Source organism: Rhinoderma darwinii, chromosome 4 (genome assembly GCF_050947455.1).
Source record: "Rhinoderma darwinii isolate aRhiDar2 chromosome 4, aRhiDar2.hap1, whole genome shotgun sequence".
In the NCBI taxonomy this organism is placed as follows: domain Eukaryota; kingdom Metazoa; phylum Chordata; class Amphibia; order Anura; family Rhinodermatidae; genus Rhinoderma; species Rhinoderma darwinii.
This window is the reverse complement of record NC_134690.1, coordinates 275,446,406-275,467,584: the sequence shown is the minus strand read 5'-3', so window position 1 is coordinate 275,467,584 and position 21,179 is coordinate 275,446,406. Positions and strand designations below refer to the sequence as shown.

The 21,179-nt window shown below is 40.4% G+C and overlaps 1 protein-coding gene across 1 annotated transcript in view; it reads right to left on the bottom strand.

The window, feature by feature from the left end:
• Positions 1-2,456: 2,456 nt before the first annotated feature.
• NUP133 (nucleoporin 133) overlaps positions 2,457-21,179 on the bottom strand; it is a 107,286-nt gene continuing 88,563 nt past the window's right edge. Inside the window, exons 22-26 of the mRNA XM_075862516.1 lie at positions 18,651-18,769; positions 6,788-6,868; positions 4,903-4,967; positions 3,384-3,472; positions 2,457-2,650 (exon numbers count right to left, since the gene is read on the bottom strand). Of these exons, the coding sequence (XP_075718631.1) occupies positions 2,517-2,650; positions 3,384-3,472; positions 4,903-4,967; positions 6,788-6,868; positions 18,651-18,769 (488 nt within the window). The 3' untranslated portion in view covers positions 2,457-2,516. The remainder of the gene's footprint in view (positions 2,651-3,383; positions 3,473-4,902; positions 4,968-6,787; positions 6,869-18,650; positions 18,770-21,179) is intronic.

The window sequence follows — 21,179 nt, the reverse complement described above, 5'->3', positions numbered from 1 at the left end:
GTCATAAACAGTTGACGGCACAGTTCTGTCACCTTGTCCTTTGACAGGGTGACAGTTTTTAGCCAGGACGCGCCGGTACGTCCCTGTGCCTTAAAGCACTTCAATGCAGGACGTACCGGTGCGTCCTGGTGCGCTAAGGGGTTAATAAGGTTGAGATGATCGCGGATAATAGTGTCTGTTTGGGATTTACATGTTGGCAATTTGGGGTGAATAGAAGGTGTATTGGGTAAACTGGGAGATGTTCCTAGATCCTGTATATTGCTATGTCCATCGTACATCATTCTGTTTCCACAACACTACAGCGATACTAAGTAAGCAACATTTGTTACATTTACCATTAGTGTTAACTTTTGAGTAACTAATATACAAATCATTCCTCCTTTTTTAATATATAGGTTTATATGTATATTTTTTTTAAATTAATACTGTCTTTTTTACTTTAACGGCTTTTTATTCTGACTTACCATTTCACACTCATTTTACTATATTGGTTTTAAATTATGATTTTATTGCTATTTTCTCTTATGCTTTCAAACACGAATGTATGACGTCATCGCTGATCTTTGACCTATACAGATTTGGCGGTTTCTTTCTCCTGCTTAATTCTATGTGCTGTATATAAGCTGCAACAATCAGTGTGATTTTGCTTGGCCTTATGAAGACATCAGTTCGATGTCGTAACGCGTAGCCTATCTATTAATAAAACATATTTATTTATATACTTCGATGTTTTAAACTTCATTCCAGCAGCGCCATTACAGGTGAATTTTTGGTCTTTTTCTGCATATGCAGATAGTCAAATGGATTATTAAATGGCAATGATTTGCTCAGGGCAGTATTTACAATTAATGTTTTCATATGCACATTTTGTGAGTACACCTAATTTATCATTTCTTCCCCAAACATGATTATTAGCCAACACCCCCCCACCACATAATTAGACTGGTTACACAAAAAAAAAAGTAGAGGAGAAAAATCCTAGTTTGTTTGATTTCTTGTCATTCAACATAATTTTTGACAGTTGCTGGATTTTCAAATGTCCCAGATGGATCTGGGCAGAGAAGATTTAAAGATCAGTTATAAGTGTGAAGCTCAAAGAGGGCTTTGTAGTGTCTAGTTCTGTTCTATTTTTTTTCTGACATTTTTGACTGGTTCTGTAGCGGAGGCTCATGACTGAGTCTCCTAACTTAGGGCCTGTTCACATCAGCGTTGGTTTTCCGTTCCGGGGTTCCGTCGGAGGTTTCCGTCGGGTGAACCCCACAACGGAAAGTCAAACTGAAACCACAGCTTCCGTCACCATTGATTCTGTTAACACCATTTTTATTTGCACTACGGTGGCGCCGTGCATTTTTTCTTTTTCTCCCCTACAGGTGTATAAATGTATGTTCCTTGATTACCTTTGTATCAAAATGTTTCTATTGCATTAGATACCCAAGGATTAGATATGAGAATATACTTTATTGATCATAGATAATTATCATTTTAGGGGTAGTTTCATAGTACAGCTATGTAACAGACATCAATCATTTCTAGTCTAGGTCTGTGTCTATTTTGTAGAACGATGTCGAGGAACATTGCTAGTATGATAGCTACAGTAGAGAAGAAGCCGAAGTTTAATTCAGTACTGGTCTGCAGTCTGTTCCCTTAATAAGTTAGATGCATGTATTCTTCCAAACATGTTCAGTCTGGAAACTTGTTGGAGTGGTGAACTAAAGGGGCGGAGGAGGCTATGCAAGGAATATTTGGACTTTTTAAACTACAAATTGGAATCAAGTCAACTAATTTAACTTATGACCTTCTCAGCTGTTGGATCAAGTTGTTTTATCGGGCACTTGGCCAGAACAAATAGAAAAAAATATGCAAGCAATCCCGCATCTAAGGGACGGAACATTAATGGGAGCAGGCACTTTCAGAGTGGACATCACATCTCTTTCTGCATTAAAAAGGTTAGTGTTTTAACTTATAAATAATGTCCCATCAAATATGATGTTTACATCAAAAACTAATCCTAAACTTAGAACACGTGAGCACAAGCAAACAGAGGGGTAAACTTTATGAATTAACATCTGTGTACAGATAAGCATCTTAAATATTATTACTAACAATAAAAATTAAAAAGCAAGAAATCAATCTGCTTTAGCAGCAACGTGGCCAGAAGGTTCTTCCGAATAGTTGATCAATTTATGATTTGTTTTGTATAGTACAAAATATTTGACATCGCAAAATCATCCAAGAAAATCCTGCGTTTGCCCAGGGAGAAATACAGATCAGATTAATAATCTGCGGAGAAATTCCGTTCGCAAAGCACCTCAGTAAGAATGTAATCCATGTGCAGGAAACGCAATGAAGCCGACCAGAATACTAGTCACTGAGTGTTCCGATCAGTCTATAAAAACCAAAGAACCGGTTTTATGCCTTGCAATTATGGTTATAGTTTACATAGAGTGGACACAATGTTTTGAAGGGGAAATTTTATTAAGAGAAATGTGTACAAAACAGCAGAATATAAAAGTCTGTTACTTAAGTTTTAAATAATTTTCATAGTTTGCTTTCAGAACAAACTCAAAGCACCTATCTGTCTTTAAGCTGTCAAGTTCTCCGGACTGAAGCAGCACATTTACATCTGGTAAGTAGTTCTTCAGGTTTTTACCTGTGGAAACACAAGCATTGGTTCAGCTATGCAGGAGGAAAGAACATGCGGTGACCCTGCACTTCTACAATAGAACACAAAGTCTACAAATACATTCGGATAAGATGAGGCGGCGATGTTGATGGTTATTAGGACAGTTGTCCGTGTGATTTAACACTTCCAACATTTACATCTAGAAGTCACTAATGAGATTTACTGTGTTTATTTTCCACTGATTGTCGCATTAGACTCTCCTTACAATCTGCCTCAGCATAAAGACAGACGATCTCCATTCATGCTAAAAGAAAAATATGGCTACTGAAGATCACTAAGATCTTCAGAGATTTCTTTAACAAAGGAAATTAAAGAAATAAAGTGACCTCGATATAATAATCATGAATACAAAGCTACACTAAACTCAACATTAGCGATGGTACTCTGCGTGATCGAAAACACGGAAAGCAGAGATTACAAGACGGTTCATCCACTCACGCGTCTCTTGTACAAGATCTCCCCTTATCCATGGTGGAAACATCTAACGCAACAAGGTATATGACCACTCATTCAGTAAAGGACCAGTGAATCTTGGAAATAAATATAGAACGTTGCAGTCTCTTTCCTTTTAGTGATCTGGTAAGTAATATGACTTAACAATTTTGTATTTCTGAACAAGGACTAGATAGATAGAGATCCACACCAGAATGGTTTATTGGTGTATGTCCCCTATTCACATGGATGTAGAACAAATATGTACCTTCATTTAGTAACTTCTGGAGCACTTTTACAAAAATGGAGTCTTTAGTGGTTTCTATTGGGTCATCTTTCCCATCTAGAGTAGACCACCTGTAAACAAGTGCAGTCCGTTAATAAAACAGCATTTACAAGAACTTCCAATGACAATGTTTATACAATATTACTTCGATAAATATAGTCACTTGTTAGATGCCGAATCAGCAGGCTTCTGCAGTGAACGGTGGGTGAGATCTGCTTTTATTTATTACAATGAGCAGCCTTGTTATCCAAACACATTATGGCTTCCGCATTGCAAAGTACTGACAACTTCCGAAAAGCAACAAGACTTCCGTCAAGAGCTGATCAGGTGGGGACAGTTTAGGTTTGTGTGCAGCGGCTCATGGAAACACATTTCATGGAGCTTCTCATGCACAGTTCTTGTGCGGTCGTCACTTCCAGCGGCAGTTTTTTACATGCCATGTGCTGTGAATTTGCGTGGTCTACCACTTCGTGAATGAGCTGTAATTTCTGGACACTTCCACTGAATAATAACATGTACATTTTACCAGAAAAGATGGGAATTGCCACAAACGGACTTGTGGTGGCATCCATAATACTACTAACACCAATTTTGGTCTATGTATGTTGCATGGCTGTGTGCTTGACTTTATGCATCTGTTTGTAATTTGTGTGGCTAAAACACCTGAACTCCATCTACTTTTGGCTGTTTAATGTCAGATATGCCTCATTTAGTAAAATGATACGAAAAGATTTTTCTTGACTAAACAACATGGTATTCTTCTTTTGTATTTCTTGGTCTGCCTCCCTAGTTCTTCATACTTCGGCATGGCTAGTGTAGTGCTCCCATAATCTGCCCATGGATTTCTAAGGATCAAGAAAAGACCAGAATGCAGATAACCAAGGTTTGCATGGAAACATTTGTTCAACTCCACTATATGTAAAAATAGACAACTGATATATAGCAGATCATCACTAGCACTGAAAACAAAACATTTTTTTATTATGAAAAAGGGAGTCAGCTTCTATGCAGGCAGACTAACATAAAAATATATCTATAAGAATAGGGCAGTGGATCAGATGTTTGGTTTAGGCTCCATGCAAAAGTCCTCTAGTCAGAGCTTGGCTGCTGTGGCTGGCACATGACTGTAGCCAAAATCAGGTATGGAAGACCCCATTGTTCTCATGAATCACCAGCTGGGCACCCTACTACACATCTGTAATAGCAAAAGGCAGAATCCATAATCAACACATTAAATTGTACCCCGGCACATACAGCTTTATCAGCTACTTGAACACTGCCTTTTCCAAGTTGAAGAAATTTGAAGCCGAGAGTTGCATTTCTTTTATCCATAAATTGCGCCTCATCCTCAATGGCGCCCTAGGAGGTGGCATACTCCACCTACCCCTCGTCCTACCCCTGCAGCAATCAGCAGATTTAGCAAAGGACTGAACAGAATAACGATAGTTTGTGCGCAGTCCTACTTTAGGCTACCTAAAGAATGCAGAGATTTTATACTCACGTGTCTCTCTTTATAGCTTTGCAAAGTATTTCCAGCTTCAGCTCTTCAATATCCACATCTTCGTCCTTAAGTAAAAAGCAAGCTTTTTTTAAATTTTGTTTCTCAAACGGGGCAGATTTGTAGCATAAACTGACAAGTTGCGACAAATGTTTTACCGATTAACAACAATAAGCTTCCAGGTCATGGATGCTCTTAACAATACAAAAGTCAACACCAATCAACTCATTCACACGTGCTTTTAGACAGATTTTCATTACCAGACCTCATTAAAAAGGGTTGTTTGCTTTGAAAAATCCCTACTTGTCAGAAGGGTCCTTTGTCAATAAGCAGATCTCAGTGTACCCATGACTAGGGCTGGGCAATTAATGGAAAAATAACCAAAACCGAAATTGAGCACCGATAACCGACGTCATCTTGCACATTTCGGTTCGGTTACATGCAGCCCAGCCACTGCGGTCAGTAACTGTATGCTATACAATGAGAATCGCCGATATGTGATTAACATATCAGCGATTCTGATTGGATAGCATAGTTACTGACGTTTTGGATAGCCAATTGCAGAGCAGGCTTAATGTGACGGCATTGACGCTACTCCTGCAGAGTTCGGAATGGCCGAAGGTATGGTATGCAGAGATCATCATTTTAGGTTAGTCAGTTACAGCAGCTGCAGGCTGGGTGCTGAGGCACATATACAGGCACAAGCAGACCCACCAAATCACCCGGTGGGCCCTGCCTGAGCCAAGAATGGTCCCCCATCCCCCCACATGAGCAGCGCACGGCGCCGTCACTGCACTATTTAAAGCTAGTCCACTAACACTTTGTTTTGGTCAGCCATCGCCGCTTACCCCCCCCCTCAGACAGCCCCCATACTTTGCTTTATTTCGTCAGCTTCCTCTCTGCTGCCGTCGCCCCCTGGACGGTCCCCATGTTTTCTGCTTTGTTTAGGAAACAAAGCAGAAAGCATGGGCACAGCATGGGGGTGGTGGGGTGAGCGGCGACGGCAGCAGAGAGGCAGCGACATTGTGCACGGCCTGACCACCTCGGGCGACAGGAGCTGTATGTGAAACGGGCCTGTGATTCCCATCTTATAAATTCTGCTACTCTTCAATGTTTCTATACTTTTCTTGATGCTGAAAAGAAGCTGGTTAGAAGGTCCTCGAAGATTAAGTACACACTAGTATGGAAGAACCTTGACTTTGAGATGCCTCAGCCAAGTGTTAGTGGGGTATACTACTGTATATAATATATACCCCCTGAGCCTGCCTGCTGTATAATATATATGCTGTATGTATACCCCCTGGCTCTAAACCTTCTGTATACTAGTAGCATACAGCAGACTCTCGGGGTATATTATATACAGTGGTATACTACAGGCTCAGGGAATAAATATTAATTCAATTGCGTATCATGCAATTAGGGGGCGTGGCATGCAAAAAGGGGTGTTGTCTAAATAAAAGTTCAATAATCGTAATCGAGGTTACATGTTCAATCGTGATTTTGAGTTAGGTCATAATTGCCCAGCCCTATATCCCACCCTCCCTGGCACAGGAAAAAGGGGAGGGTCTTGACTTGTAACACTAGGTTTATAACTGGCAGAAATCGAACACAAATGGATTTTGCCAAAAGATTTCAACTTCAAAAAATCTGCAGTATTCCCATGCTGTCTTTCCACTTGCATTGTGCTGTACTTTCTTTAAAAAATTTTCATTGGCTTTCAAATTCTTTTGGAAGCCAGGTGCATCACAACAGATGATCGAGGCAAAAGAAGGCAGTCAATTATCATCAGTACCAAGTATTTATTATCTTTTATTTGGCTCATTATGAACAACTAGGTCAAAAAGGTGCTGAAAATGTAATTTACCACCATATAAAAGTGCGTTCATACCTCATTGATATACTCTAGTAGATCGAGTGCTTTCTTGAAATCATATTCATTTGCCCTTCTGTTCTCCTCGCTTATGTATAGCTGTGACATGAAAGCAGAAACATGTAGTACAATATTATTTTTAGCCTGCAATCCATGTAACGGATACTATGAACCGGCCTTTGTTTCTAATGCAATTATATTTTTACTGAAGTATGTAATATTCTGAATCCACTTAAGACCAGGTTCACACAGTGCAGCTTGGTGCATTATTTTTTTTAATCTTATTTTTTTCACCAAAACCAGGTGTGGTTCTTAAACACCTTTGAAATAGTCATTTTTATTTAAAAGAAAAAAAAAAAAAAAAACTATCAGTGTGTTTGGTGCAACTTTCTACATACATTTTATTAAAAATTATTTTTGCTTTTTGAGATACAGCTGGTTTGTATTATGTATACAGATCAGCTGTATCTAGCCCTGAGACCTGAATCTGTCAGGTCAGCGGCACTGACTGGTTCAGTGTCAGTGGGTCTTGCATGTCTCTGAAACGCAGGATCGAGCTGCTATCGATCACATCTAAGTTCATAATAGAGACACGCAATACCCGCTTTCACGGAATCCGTTAGTCCCACGGACCTGACAGATTCAGGTATTAGCGCACGATACAGCTGCTCTGTATGCAGAATACAAAGCAACTGTATCTCAAAAAGTAAAACATTTTTTTTATTGGTTTTAATACAAACAATTACAAAAACATTCAGAGAAAATGTGTCCCCATAATAAAAAGAACATGACAAATAAGGGCACAGCCCAAACAGAAGGGTAAGCATCACAACCCATGAAGAGCACACAGTACGACAGCCATCTGAGCAATCATAACGGGAAGGAGCATTGCTTAAAAGTAAAGGAAAACATACAATAATTCAACTTCCTACACATCGGAAAATGCAATGGCCATAGCATGTGAGCGCAATCACAGGAAGCAAACGACCCATCAAATTAGACACAAAAAAAAAATTCAAAATGATTTTTAATAAAAAGTATTTTGAAAGGCATACCAATCAAAAGTTGTACACTACCTTTAACCCGTTAGTGACCGGCCCATAGTCTTTTTACGTCGGTCACTAACGGGCCTTATTCTGATGCCATAGACTTTTTACGTCGCGGCATCGGAATAAGTAAACAGAGCAGGGAGCTGTCAAATCTCCCTGCTCTCAGCTGCCAGAGGTAGCTGAGGGCTGGGAGCGTCCCTGCTCTGCCGGGTGAGATCGATATTAGTATCGATCTCACCCGTTTAACCCCTCAGATGCGGTGCTCAATAGCAAGCACCGCATCTGAGTGGTTTTGGAGAGAGGGAGGGAGCTCCCTCTCTCCCACCGACACCGGGCGATACGATCGCCGAGTGTCTGTCTCCCATGGCAGCCGGGGGCCTAATAAAGGCTCCCAGGTCTGCCTGTAATGAATGCCTGCTAGATCATGCCGCAGGCATGACCTAGCATATACCTGTCCGTTTAAACGGACAGGCAGTAATACACTGCAATACAAAAGTATTACAGTGTATTATAATAGCGATCGGATGATCGCATATTAAAGTCCCCTAGTGGGACTAGTAAAAAAGTTTAAAAAAAAGTTTAATAAAGTTTAAAAACACACTTTTTCCCCTTACCAACTGCTTTAGTATTAAAAAACCAAAATAAAGTTAAAAAGTTACATCAGCGGCGGATTATGCGGCGGTACCCGCCACGCAAAATAAGCCGTGTGAATAGGGCCTGAGAGTTCATATCAGTACTCTTAAAGGCTATGTACACCTTTGAAAACAATTTAAAAAAAAAAAAAACAAAAAAAAAAAACGTATCTCAGGGTGTTTAGTGCAACTTTCGAAATACTTTTAATTAAAAATTATTTTTACCTTTTCAAATAAAGCTGCTTTGTATCCTGAGCTGAAACCTGTATTCGTCAGGTCAGCGGCACCGACAGCGGGTCCTGCGTGTCTCTAAGGCTAGATTCACACGAATGTTGTATACGTCCGTGTGCAGTCAGTGAAAACAACGGAAAGCATACGGACCTATGCAACTCAATGGGGCTATTCAGACATCGGTGATTTTTCACGCAGCGCGTTTCCGTTGCGTGAAACCGCATGTCCTATTCTGGTACGTTTTTGCAGATTAAAGTCTATGGGTGCGTGAAAATCACGGACGGCACACGGACGTCATTCATGTGCTGTCCGTGATTCACACACCAGTTTGCTAAAGAAATGTAGAGAAAAGAATAAGGCCTCATGCACATGACCGTAGTGTTTTTCTGGTCCGCAAATTCCAGGACCGTGTTCCGTAAAATTTCCTCCGCAGTTCATCCGTATGTAATCCGCAGTTCATCCGTATGTAATCCGCAAAATGCGGATAAAAAAAAAAAGCCTAGGTAAAACAGGATGACGACAGAACTCATTCCCGGTCGTCGCCTAGCAACACTTCCGCAAATCCACAAACTGCGGTTGACACACGGAGGTGTACCCGCATTTTCCACGGGCCCATTGACTTCTATGGGCATGTCCACATCGAATTTGCGGGCCGTAATAAGACATGTCCTGAGTTTGTGCGGCACGGATTTGCGGACATGCGGGGACCCGTGAAAACACGGATAGTGTGTATGGGCCCATAGAAATGAATGGGTCCACAATTCTCCCGTGGATTTTCGGGGGAATTGCGGATGCAAAAAACACGTTCGTGTGCATGGGGCCTAAATAAAAAAATTTAAACCAACACAGACATCAAAAACGAATGCCACACGGAACACACACACTGAACTATAACTCAGGAAAAACGCTGCGTTTTTTACGGACACGTCCACGTGAATCTAACCTAACATGCGGGAAGAAAAAACAGAACCAAGATCCAGCGCTGGGTGTGCGTTAAAAAGGAACTCCTGTTCCAATTTTATTGGTATAACAAAGATAAAAATGATAGAACTATATGGAGTAGTTCTGTGGCAGAGTACAGGAATGAATGTTAGGTGAAGGATAGCAGTAAGCCCTGTTCAAATGTGCCTACGTGTTTCTGACACGTCTGTGTCCTTATTCATGGCATGCAAGCCATGCGCTGGATCTTGGTTCTGTTTTTTCTTCCTGTTGTGTACCGCTGGCCGCGCGGGAATCCGGGCGCTGTCTGCACTCAGACACAACCAAACGGTGAGCTGGAGGTCTACCTCCCCCCTCTTCCCCATTCATTAATTTTGTGCTAACATGCAGGATCGAGCTGCTGTCGATCACATTGAAGTTCATGTCTTTGATGTGATTGATAACAGGTGGATTGTGCTTGGTCTAGGGAGGAGCCACATATAAACCTTTTTCCATTGGTACTATAGTATTGAGTGAAGTTGCATGTTATTAGACACAGGGAATTCATTGCATCTGTGACCCCCTTGCTGATGCCGCAGCCATTTTCCATTATTATTTTTTCCTCCCCACCTTCCAAAAGCCATAACTTTTGTATTTTTCCATCGATACAGCCATAAAAGGTCTTGTTGTTTTGCAGGATGAATTGTAGTTTTTCCAAAGCACCATTTATTGTCCCATAAAATGTACTAGGAGGCTGGAGAAAAACTGCCGCTATTGTTTTCTGGATTTTGTTTACGGCATTCACCGTGCGATAAAAATTTGTTAACTTTATTTTGCGGGTCAATATAATTACGGCGATACCAACTTTATATTTTTATATGTTTTACAAAATCGTTAAAAAAATATATATATATTGTTTTTTGTCGCCATATTCTGAGAGTCATCTATATTTTTCTATCAGTTGAGTGGTGTGGGGTGAGCTGTAGTTTTTAATGGTACCATTTTAAGGGTACATAACTTTTTACTCCATTTTTTTGTGGGAAACGAAGTGACTGAAAAAGAGCAATTCTGGCGGTTTAAATTTTTTTTTTTATAGTGTTCACCGTAAGTAATGTTATATTGTAATAGTTCAGACTTTTACGGACGCAGTGATACGATATATGTTTATTTGCATTAATTTTGGGGGAAAAGTTTTTTTTTTTTTTACACACACGCACACACACGCACACGCACACAAACAAACAAACCATCTTTAATTCATCAGGTTTTTATTTTCCCCGCAGGAGACTTGAACTAGTGATCGTTGGATCGCTTGCACAGTATACTGCAATACTTATGTATTGCAGTATACTGTGTTTTTTACCAGCTCCAATTAAGCCCTGCCTCTGGTTTATTGACTGCCGCATCTAAGTGGTTAAAAGGGCAGGATCAGGAAGTGTCCGCTGTAACGCCGGATTCACACGAGCGCATGCGTTTTGCGCACGCAAAGAACGCAGCGTTTTGCGTGCACAAAAGGAACTTAACAGCTCCGTGTGTCATCACCATATGATGTGCGGCTGCGTGATTTTCGCGCAGCCGCCATCATTATGACACTCTGTTTGGATGTTTGTAAACAGAAAAGCATGTGGTGCGTCTGTTTTCATTCATACTTTTCACTGCTGTTGCACGAATCACGCGCGTCCCACGGAAGTGCTTCCGTGTGGTGCGCGTGATTTTCACGCACCCATTGACTTCAATGGGTGCGTGATGCATGAAATACGCACAAAGAACAGACATGTCGTGAGTTTTACGCAGCGGACTCACGCTGCGAAAAAATCACTGACTGTCTGCACGGCCCCATAGACTAACATAGGTCCGTGCGAGGCGCATGAAAATCACGCGTGTTGCACGGACGTATTTTACGTTCGTCTGAATAAGCCCTAACAGTGCTAATACCCGCCAAGTATGGACCGGGTTCAGCCCGTGAGACCGCTTCGTACCTCCCCATTCCGACTATGACATAACCCTATGTAGGCAAGGAGTTAAGATATGATTAAGCCTGTTTAGCATATATTTAAAAAAAACTTAAAATAATATAGAAATCAATGTATTGTGCCGAAATGCCCAATACAATACACCTTAATGAATTTTTTTTTTTTTTAAAGTAATATGACTGGGTCCTTAATAAAGCCTAGTTCATATCTGCCTTGAGGGCTTCGTTAGGGGCCTTATAAAAGATCCGTCCGAAAAGAAAATACTGGAAACAATAATAGTGCAGCTTCTGCGCTATTGTATCTGGTAGAACTACAGACACTTCGACAGAACGTAATAAATTTAATGGGCTCTATTGGTGTGAGAATGTAAAACTATGACAAATTAGTTGTCAAACCCCCAGCCCCATAATCGTTAAATGTAGTGGAACCTCACGTGCCCGGCCTCCACTCCATTCAAACTCCTCCATGCTGCAGTATTGCGGAAGGGTTGCGGGAATGAGGTCCCCCGTTCTGGCGATTGTGGGGGCCACAGATGTCGGACCCCCACCAATCTAGCATTTGTCACCTATCCAGTGGATAAGTGAAAAATGATAAAGACTGGGATACCCCTCTTGAGCATTTTAGATTTAAAAAAAAGTTTGATTAAGAACAAAATTTTCAAGGTCATATATTACTTACCCAAAATCCATAAAAAGTGTAAGAAAAAACGAAAACAAAACTACTATGATATCGGGCATTTTGTCTCTTATGTGAAGACTTAGGCCTTATTCACATGGACGTGTCAGTTTTGCGCGCGCAAAAGGTCCGTGTGTCATCAGCATATGGTGCGCGGCTGCGTGATTTTCTCGCAGCTGGCATCATTATGACACTCTGGTTTCATGTTTACAAACAGAAAAGCACGTGGTGCTTTTCTGTTTTCATTCATTTGTTTTACTACTGTTGTGCGCATCACGCGCGCCACCCAGAAGTGCTTCCGTGTGCTGAGCGCGATTTTCACGCACCCATTGACTTCAATGGGTGCGTGCAGCGTGAAACACGGGCAAGTATAGGACATGTCGTGCGTTTCACGCAGTGCACATACGCTGCGTGAAATTCACTGACAGTCTGAACGGCCCCATTCATTAACATAGGTCTGTGCGACGCACGTGAAAATCACGCGCGTAGCACGGACGTATAACACATTCGTGTGAATAAGGCCCTATAGAATACACTGTTCTATATTTGTAATATGCTAAACAGGCCCAAGCATATCTTCAAGATACAATCAATTCACTGTATCCAACATGCGATGTCACTTTACTCAATACTATAATTCCAATGTATTTTATTTTTTTATACATTTTTTCTCCCTTTACCATATACAAAAGGAGTTCATTATTGAATGTATGTATCACTTTGTGTCACTGGCAACTATTTTTGATTTAAAAAGGGGGTTATCCCCCGAAAATACATTTATTTTAAACTTAAATAACCTTTAAAAAGAAGTTTGGAATATGAAAACATGAAAAATTATTTATCAGTTATAATATGTCTTATATTGGTGTCAGTGGTAGCGCCCCCTGAAGTTTTTTCCCCGATTCTTTGTCCATCTTCTGACTGGACTTTTAGTGGACCCACATGCAGTATAATCCAGGCTCTCTCCCCAGCTCACTTAACCATGCATTGATTTTTAGGTGAAGCGGCCAGTGTCCTCTCTCCGATAGCGCTTCTGCACTTGTCAGCGCTTGACATTATATAGAGAAAACTATTATAGTGGAGGAGAGTGCATAATAGTTTTTCTAAATAACTAGTATTAGCGATTCTGCTTCTAACTACAGCACGGACAGTCTATAGTCCGTGCTCATAACTCTGCAGCAGAAGAACCGCCAGCACAGTAGGATCACATTACATTCGACAGAACTGGCGGCTGTTCTGGATACAGGAGCCATGGAGTAGAGCAGGACGCTCTGTCTCCTACTGCAGAGTTATGTCTATAGACAGACCGTGCTGTACTTAGAAGCAGAATCGCTAATACAATTATCTAGGAAAAAACAATTATTGTGCACACTCCGGCACTATAATAGCTTTTCTACATAACAGCAGTAAAACTATAGGTACACTTTAATTTCTTAGACCTTCAGATTTTCATCGTTAAAGGGGTTTCCCCATCTTAGACATTGATGGCATGTCCACAGGATATGCCATCAAAGTCTGATAGTTGCAAGTTCCGGCTCTGGGACCCACACCTATATCAATAACGGGGGTCTCCCAACCCCTGTATCGCTAGGTGCGTCGGCCGCAGAATGGAGACGAGGACTAGTGGAGAGAGGGATACAAATGCGCGCAACTCTCTCCATTGTGTTTAATGACAGTTTCGCAAACAGTCGAGCAGCGCTTGCTTGGCTGTCTTCGTAACTCCCATTGAGCAGAATGGTTGTTAACCCTTTCAAGACCGAGCTCATTTTGACCTTCATGACCAGCCCCATTTTCTCAAATCTGACATGTGTCAATTTATGTATTAATAACTCTGGAATGCTTTTACCTAGCCAAGCGATTCTGAGATTGTTTTCTCGTGACATATTGTACTTTATGTTAGTGGAAAAATTTGATCAATAAATTCATTGCTTATTTGTGAAAAACACCAAAATTTTGAGAAAATTTGCAAAAATTATGATTTTTCTTATTTTAAATGTATCTGCTTGGAAAACAGATCGTAATACCACACAAAATAGTTACTATTTTACATATTCCATATGTCTACTTTATATTTGCATTGTTTTTTGAACATTATTTTATTTTTCTAGGATGTTACACGGCTTAGTACTTTAGCAGCAATTTCTCACATTTTCAAGAGAATTTCAAAAGGCTATTTTTACAGGGGCCAGTTCAGTTCTGAAGTGGCTTTGAGGGCCTTATGTACTAGATAGACCCCATAAATCACCCCATATTAAAAACTGCACCCCTCAAAGTATTCAAAACAGCATTCAGAAAGTTTCTTAACCCTTTAGGCGCTTCACAGGAATTAAAGCAAAAGTACAGGTGAAATTTACAAATTTTCTTTTTTTTGCTGAAATTCATTTGTAATACATTTTTTTCTGTAACACAGAAGGTTTTACCCGAGAAATGCAACACAATATTTATTGCCCAGATTCTGCAGTTTTTAGAAATATCCCACATGTGGCCCTAGTGCGCTAATTTACTGAAATACCGGCCTCAGAAGCAAAGGAGCACCTAGTGGATTTTGGGGCCTCCTTTTTTTAGAATATATTTTAGGCACCATGTCAGGTTTGAAGAGGTCTTGTGGTGCCAAAACAGTGGAAATCCCCCAAAAGTGAGACGGTTTTGGAAACTACACACCTCAAGGAATTTATCTAGGGGTATAGTTAGCATCTTGACCCCACAGGTCTTTTGCTATATTTATTGGAGTAAGTCTGTGAAAGTGAAAATATACTTTTTTTCTGAAAAAATATAAAAAAAAATAATATTTGCAAGGAATAAAGATTAAAAAGCACCCCAAAACTTGTAAAGCTACTTCTCCCGATTACGCCAATACCCCATATGTGGCACTAAACTGCTGTTTGGACCCACAGCAGAGCTCAGAAGGGAAGGAGCGCCATTTGGATTTTGAAGCGCAGATTTTGCTGGATTGGTTTTCAGTGCCAGGTCGCGTTTGCAACGCCCTGGAGGGAGCAAAACCGTGGAATCCCCCCAAAACTGACCCCATTTTGAAGACTACACCCCTCAAGGAATTTTTCTAGGGGTATAGTTAGCATTTTGACCCCACAGTTTTTTTGCTGAATTTAGTGGAATTAGGCCGTGAAAATGAAAATCTACTTTTTTTCTGAAAAAACATAGAAATGTTTAATTTTTACAATGAATAAAGGAGAAAAATCACCCCAAAATTTGTAAAGCAATTTGTCCTGATTACAGCAATACACCATATGTGGTAATAAACTGCTGTTTGGACACACGGCAGGACTCCGAAGGGAAGGAACAATATTTGGCTTTTGGAGCTCAAATTTAGCTGGAATGGTTTTCGGGTGTCATGTTGCATTTGCAAAGCCCCTGAGGTACCAAAACAGTGGAAACCTCCCAAAAGTCCCTTTAGGGGACTGGAACGAGCGATCATTAGGTCGCTGGTACAATACACTGCAGTACTAATGTATTGCAGTATACTATCATTTTTACAGGCTCCTGTAACAGCGCGATCGCTGTTCCTGTCCGTTAGTCCCGGGTGTCAGCTGTAATACACAGCTGACACCTGCAGAATATGGAGCGGGCGCAGCGCATGAGTCCGCTCCATATATAACCCCTCGCACCACGACATGCTATTAAGTCGTGGTGCGCGAAGGCGTTAATGCGCAGCGGATGGTGCAAATTGAAAATTAACATTTTCCACTGATATGCCATTTTAATGCACAATACGTTGTGCCCAGTTTGTGCCACTGAAGACAAATACCTCATACAATGTTGAGCGGGTTCTCCCGGATATAAAATATCATATATGTGGACGTAAGCTGGTGTTTGGGCACGCTGTGGGGCTCAGAAGGGAGGGAACGCCATTTGGCTTTTGGAGCGCAGAGTTTGCTTGGTAACTGTTCTGTTTGGGGTTTTGCTGGTATTTCAGTTATGATGTGGGGGTATGTGTAACCTGTGCGGAGAACATCAGGACATAATAAGAGGGTATAATAATGGGGTACATAAATAATAATCCGCAGATATGTGGCCGGTGTCGCACTGATAAATGGTCTCCCGATCTCATCTGCTTTTGGAACACTGCAAATTTTGCATCGCCATATTCTGAGAGCCAGAACTTTTTAATTTTTTCTCCAACGGAGCCGTGTGAGGGCTTATTTGTTGCGGGACAATCTGTACTTTTCATTGGTACCATTTTAGGGTACATGTGATTTTTTTTATAACTTTTTATTAATTTTTTTGGAAGCAAAGTGACAAAGAAACAAATTCTGACAATGTTTTTTGTATTTTTTTTTTTTACACTTTTCACCGTGCGGTATAAATGACATTTTACTTTATTCTGCGGGTCGGTACGATTACGGCGATACCATATGTATATAGGTTTTTTATGTTTTGTGGCGATTGCGCAATAAAATCACTTTGATAAAATTATTTATTTTCTGTGTCACCATATTCAGAGAGCCGTAATTTTATATTTTTCCGTCAAAAAAGCTGTGTAAGGGCTTGTTTTTTGCGGGACGGGTTGTAGTTTTTATTGGTACTATTTTGGGGTACATGCGACTTTTTGATCACTTTTTATTCTATATTTTGGGAGGGTTGATGACCAAAAAAAAGTGATTCTGACATTGTTTTTTAATTATTTTTTTTGCGGTGTTCACCGTGCGGGAAAAATAATATTATAGTTTTATAGTTTGGGTCGTTACGAACGCGGTGATACCAAATATGTGTACTTTTTTTTAACATTTTCATTTTTTTCCTATAATAAAAGACTTATTATAGGAAAAAAAGCATTATTTTTTTTTGTAACTTTTATAACTTGTTTTTACACTTTTATAAAACTTTATTACTTTATTTTTTACTTGAAGCCTGGCAGCACTGATCGCTGCTATAATACGTATTATATATATACTGTCAGTGTGACGCTGAGAGTCACACTGACAGGAAGCTTATGAGGACCAGCATCCGGCTGGTTCTCATAGGCTGCTGTGCATGACAGACCCGGGGGCTGTTATATGGCCCCCGGTTCTGCCTTATAACCGACTGCAGCACCAGCAATCGGTCCCCGGGAAAGTTTGTTGTAGCAACAAACTTTCCAGTTTGTTATAGCAACAAACTTTCCAGTTCGTTGCTACAACACACTTTCCCTGCGATCACATGACCGGGACCTGAACTAATCAGGTCCCGATCATATCTCCGGGACCAGAGGCAGGTGATAACAGCGCGATCCGGGTGTCAGCGCTACTCTGAGACACCCGGATCGTGCTTTTAACACCCAAGGTGAATTCACGTCGGCACTGCACAGAGCCCAGCAAGCGCCGACGTGAATATACAGTGGGCGGTCGGGAAGCGGTTAAGGGAATAGGTGTTAAGGAAACAGTCGAGCAGCGCTTGCTCGTCTGTTTCCAAAACGGCCATTGACTCTCTCCACTAGTCCCAGTCTGGATTCTGCGGTCGCCACACCAGAAGATATGGTGGTCAGGAGACCCCCGATATCGATATAGGTGTGGTTCCCAGAGCTGGGACCCACATCTATCAGACATTGATAGCAGATCCTGTGGATATGCCATCAATGTCTAAGATGGGAAAACCCTTTTAATAAATAAATCAATACTGACTTTTTAGCACATATTTATTCTGTAACAAATATAATTTTTATTATTCATTTCTTTTGTAATGGGAGTGGACCGAGATTTGCATATGATACAAGCAAAACAAGGACATGCCTCGGAAAAAGCTGAAACAGGAAAACTTGTCGATCTGTGCCACGAGACTGATTGTTTGGTGAGATTCCGTTTCATCCTAGATGTGCGGTCTTTGGATTTTTGTGAGTATAATAAATCTGATTTATAGAAAAGAGAGGGCGTTGCGATACTTCAGGGGCCAGTATCTCCTTCCTATAGGGACGTGAAGTTTGATCACATTATCTAAATTCATCACTATTTCTCTGAAGCTGCGCAGTTCTAATATACTAATTGTGTATATTATTTACATTTTCAGAAAAAAAGTTTTAGCGCTTGTAGCGGAAATATGGAGCGAGATACCACACCCGATATGGAACACATTACATCTTACAGCCCTAAGCGCCTATACTGAAGACTGGATCCCAGGAGGCAGGGCAGGATGCTTTGTCGCCTCCGGTGTTATGCTGTTTCCGTAACTTCCATTCACTTTTATGGGAGTTCCAGAAACAGTATAGCAATACGCACTCGGCTCTATCCAGAAAACAGAAGGTAGGACAGAGGTCAGATGGCCACATTCTAGAAATAGGTGCCATAAATGGAGAATGGTGTACATTTTTCGAGAGGGGAATACCCCATTATATAATAACTACAGATACGAATATACCTAATCATTCCGGATATGACGAAGTAGAATGGAAAACGCCTAGTATGTTGTCACCTACCTTCACTAGTTCTAATGGGGGTAAAACAGGGAGTACATTCAATTCCCATCTTTTTTCCTCCAAAAGCTGCTTAGGCAAGGTCTCTTGGTAAAGAAGAAAACGTTCTTGGCTTGAAATGTCTACAAAAGGATACATTTGTTGAAACTTTTAAAGCAAATATACATACAACATACACATAAGCAAACTACTTTGAAATACGTAGATACCACTTGACAATTAGCGAGGAGTTTCGTTCTTAGTCACAGGGGACTAAGAGGAAGACAAAAAATTTCATCTTTGAGATATGTTTTTTGTTGTCGTGTTAGGAACTGGAAGAATTCTTGAACAGAGCCTGGCCGCTAGAAGGTGGATGCAAAAAAAAAAAGTCTACATCTGCAGTCACGGACTTCATATATTAGTAAGTCAGAAGTTAGTGTGATAGCCAAAGCTTATTAGTTTGTTACTGGTTTTGAACTTTGATATAACTATTTCTCAACTCTGTGGCTTGCATTTTAGCAAATGAAGAAATCAGGATTTCCCTCTCAAGAATCATGTATTAGTGACTGTTGCAAGTCAGAAGAATTGTTTTTAAATACCAAAGCCCCTTCCTCCAATTTCGGTAGGTGATATAACTCAAATCAAAAGTTAAACAAAATGAAAAAAATAAATAATAATATGCGGTGTAACTATAACCAAGAATGTGAAAATGCCAACGCATGCTCTTTTGTTGTCCTTGATCACTGCACATATATTCAATAAACCCTACATGTATTGCTGAATGAGAACTCGTTTTCTGCATGATAGCTTAATTCCTATAGACCTGCACATGTAATAAAAACAAAAAGCTTCTTAGAAGCATAGGATGGGAGGAAAAAAAACACAAACAAAAAAGTCTTCATTAAAACCTATTTGGAAAGATTGTCAGAGTATGAGGTAAGAAATATGGCTGACATATGGAATGAATAACACATTTATTACTGTATTTACCTCCAATCTTTAGAGCAGTGAACACTTTTCTATTATATACGGTTAAATCTTGGTGGCAGCAACATTGCATTTTGTTTATTCTAAGCAACAAGTCTTTTTTGTTACGGAGAAGATATGTCAAGTGACAGTGTGGTGGTAAATTCGGTCCTGTAAGATCAGGCAAGCGTTTTGAAACGCTTTCTTTTATCTGAAAGGACAGGATCAGATCCCGTCCTTGGCATTATGTATACGGATCCAGCATGGCTGTTTGCACAGAACAGTATTCCTTTTTAACAAAGATAAAATGTTTTGGACATTTTTACCACTCATTACTTGGTGGTTATAGAGTTGTAGCTTAAGTTAGGCATTTTGAGGTACATATAAAATTGTGCTTTATATTGTAGGGAAAAGTCAAAATGTGTGAAAAGTACAATACTTTTTTTTTCTACAACAAAAACAAAAGTATGTTAGTAACTTTTTTCAGAGCGTTCCGATGCATCTGGTTATATAGAAAAACTTTGCAAAATATATTATTTTTTTTTAATTATTTAATAAAACTATACTGCTGCTAAGAAGCATCACGGACCAGCCGGCATGTTTGCATTCTGTCCTTTTTTTCGTGGTACCAGCATTCCTCACATTTGGCCATGTGATTTTAATTTGAAAAGACCTCATTAGGATTTCTACTCATGTGCTCTCAGTTTGCCACTGGGACCACATGGAAAGGTAAATGTTTTTGATCTTTCCACTGGTTGCGGTGCTGTGTTGTGGTATCTGTTGTTGTGGTGCTACGCCTGTGGGGGGACGTGGCCCTGGCAGCATGGGTGTTGTTGGGCCTTTGGGTTGCTTCGGTGTTGAGGCGGCAGTAGCTGCCATGCAGCATGGCAACGAATAGAGTAGGGACCCACTTAAAAGAGGTCGCCATGAAGCCACAAGTGGGCTTATACAGTTTGATCAAAATGTAGATCTGCAATCTTTGTACTCCTATGAAGCCTCCGGCAGGGCTTCAAAGGAGACTGTCAGAATCACGATATCATGCAAGTGATCCAACGATCGCTGCTTTAAAGAGACTCTGTCATCACATTATAAGTGCCCTACCTCCTACATAAGGAGATGGGCGCTGTAATGTAGGCGACAGTAGTGATTTTTATTTAGAAAAACAATCTATTTTTACGTTATTAGCGGTTTTAGCGTTATGCTAATGAGTTGCTTAATGTCCAAGTGGGCGTGTTTTTACTTTAGACCAAGTGGGCGTTGTACAGAGGAGTGTGACGCTGACCAATCAGCAGCATGCACTCCTCTCCATTCATTTACTCTGCGCATAGTGACACTGCGTTATTCACTATGTGCTGACTTATACTGACGCTTTAACGTTACTGAAGTGTTTAGACAGTGAATAGACATTCCTTCCAGCCAGGACGGGATGTCTATTCACAATCCCGACACTTTGCTAACGTTTCTGTGGTACTTCGAGCAGAGCAAAGCGTAATCTCGCTGTAACCTGTCATTTACAGTATATTGTAATTTTTTCCAATAAGATGTAGTTTTGGCTCAAAATTTCTTATTTTCACAAGGAATAAAAAA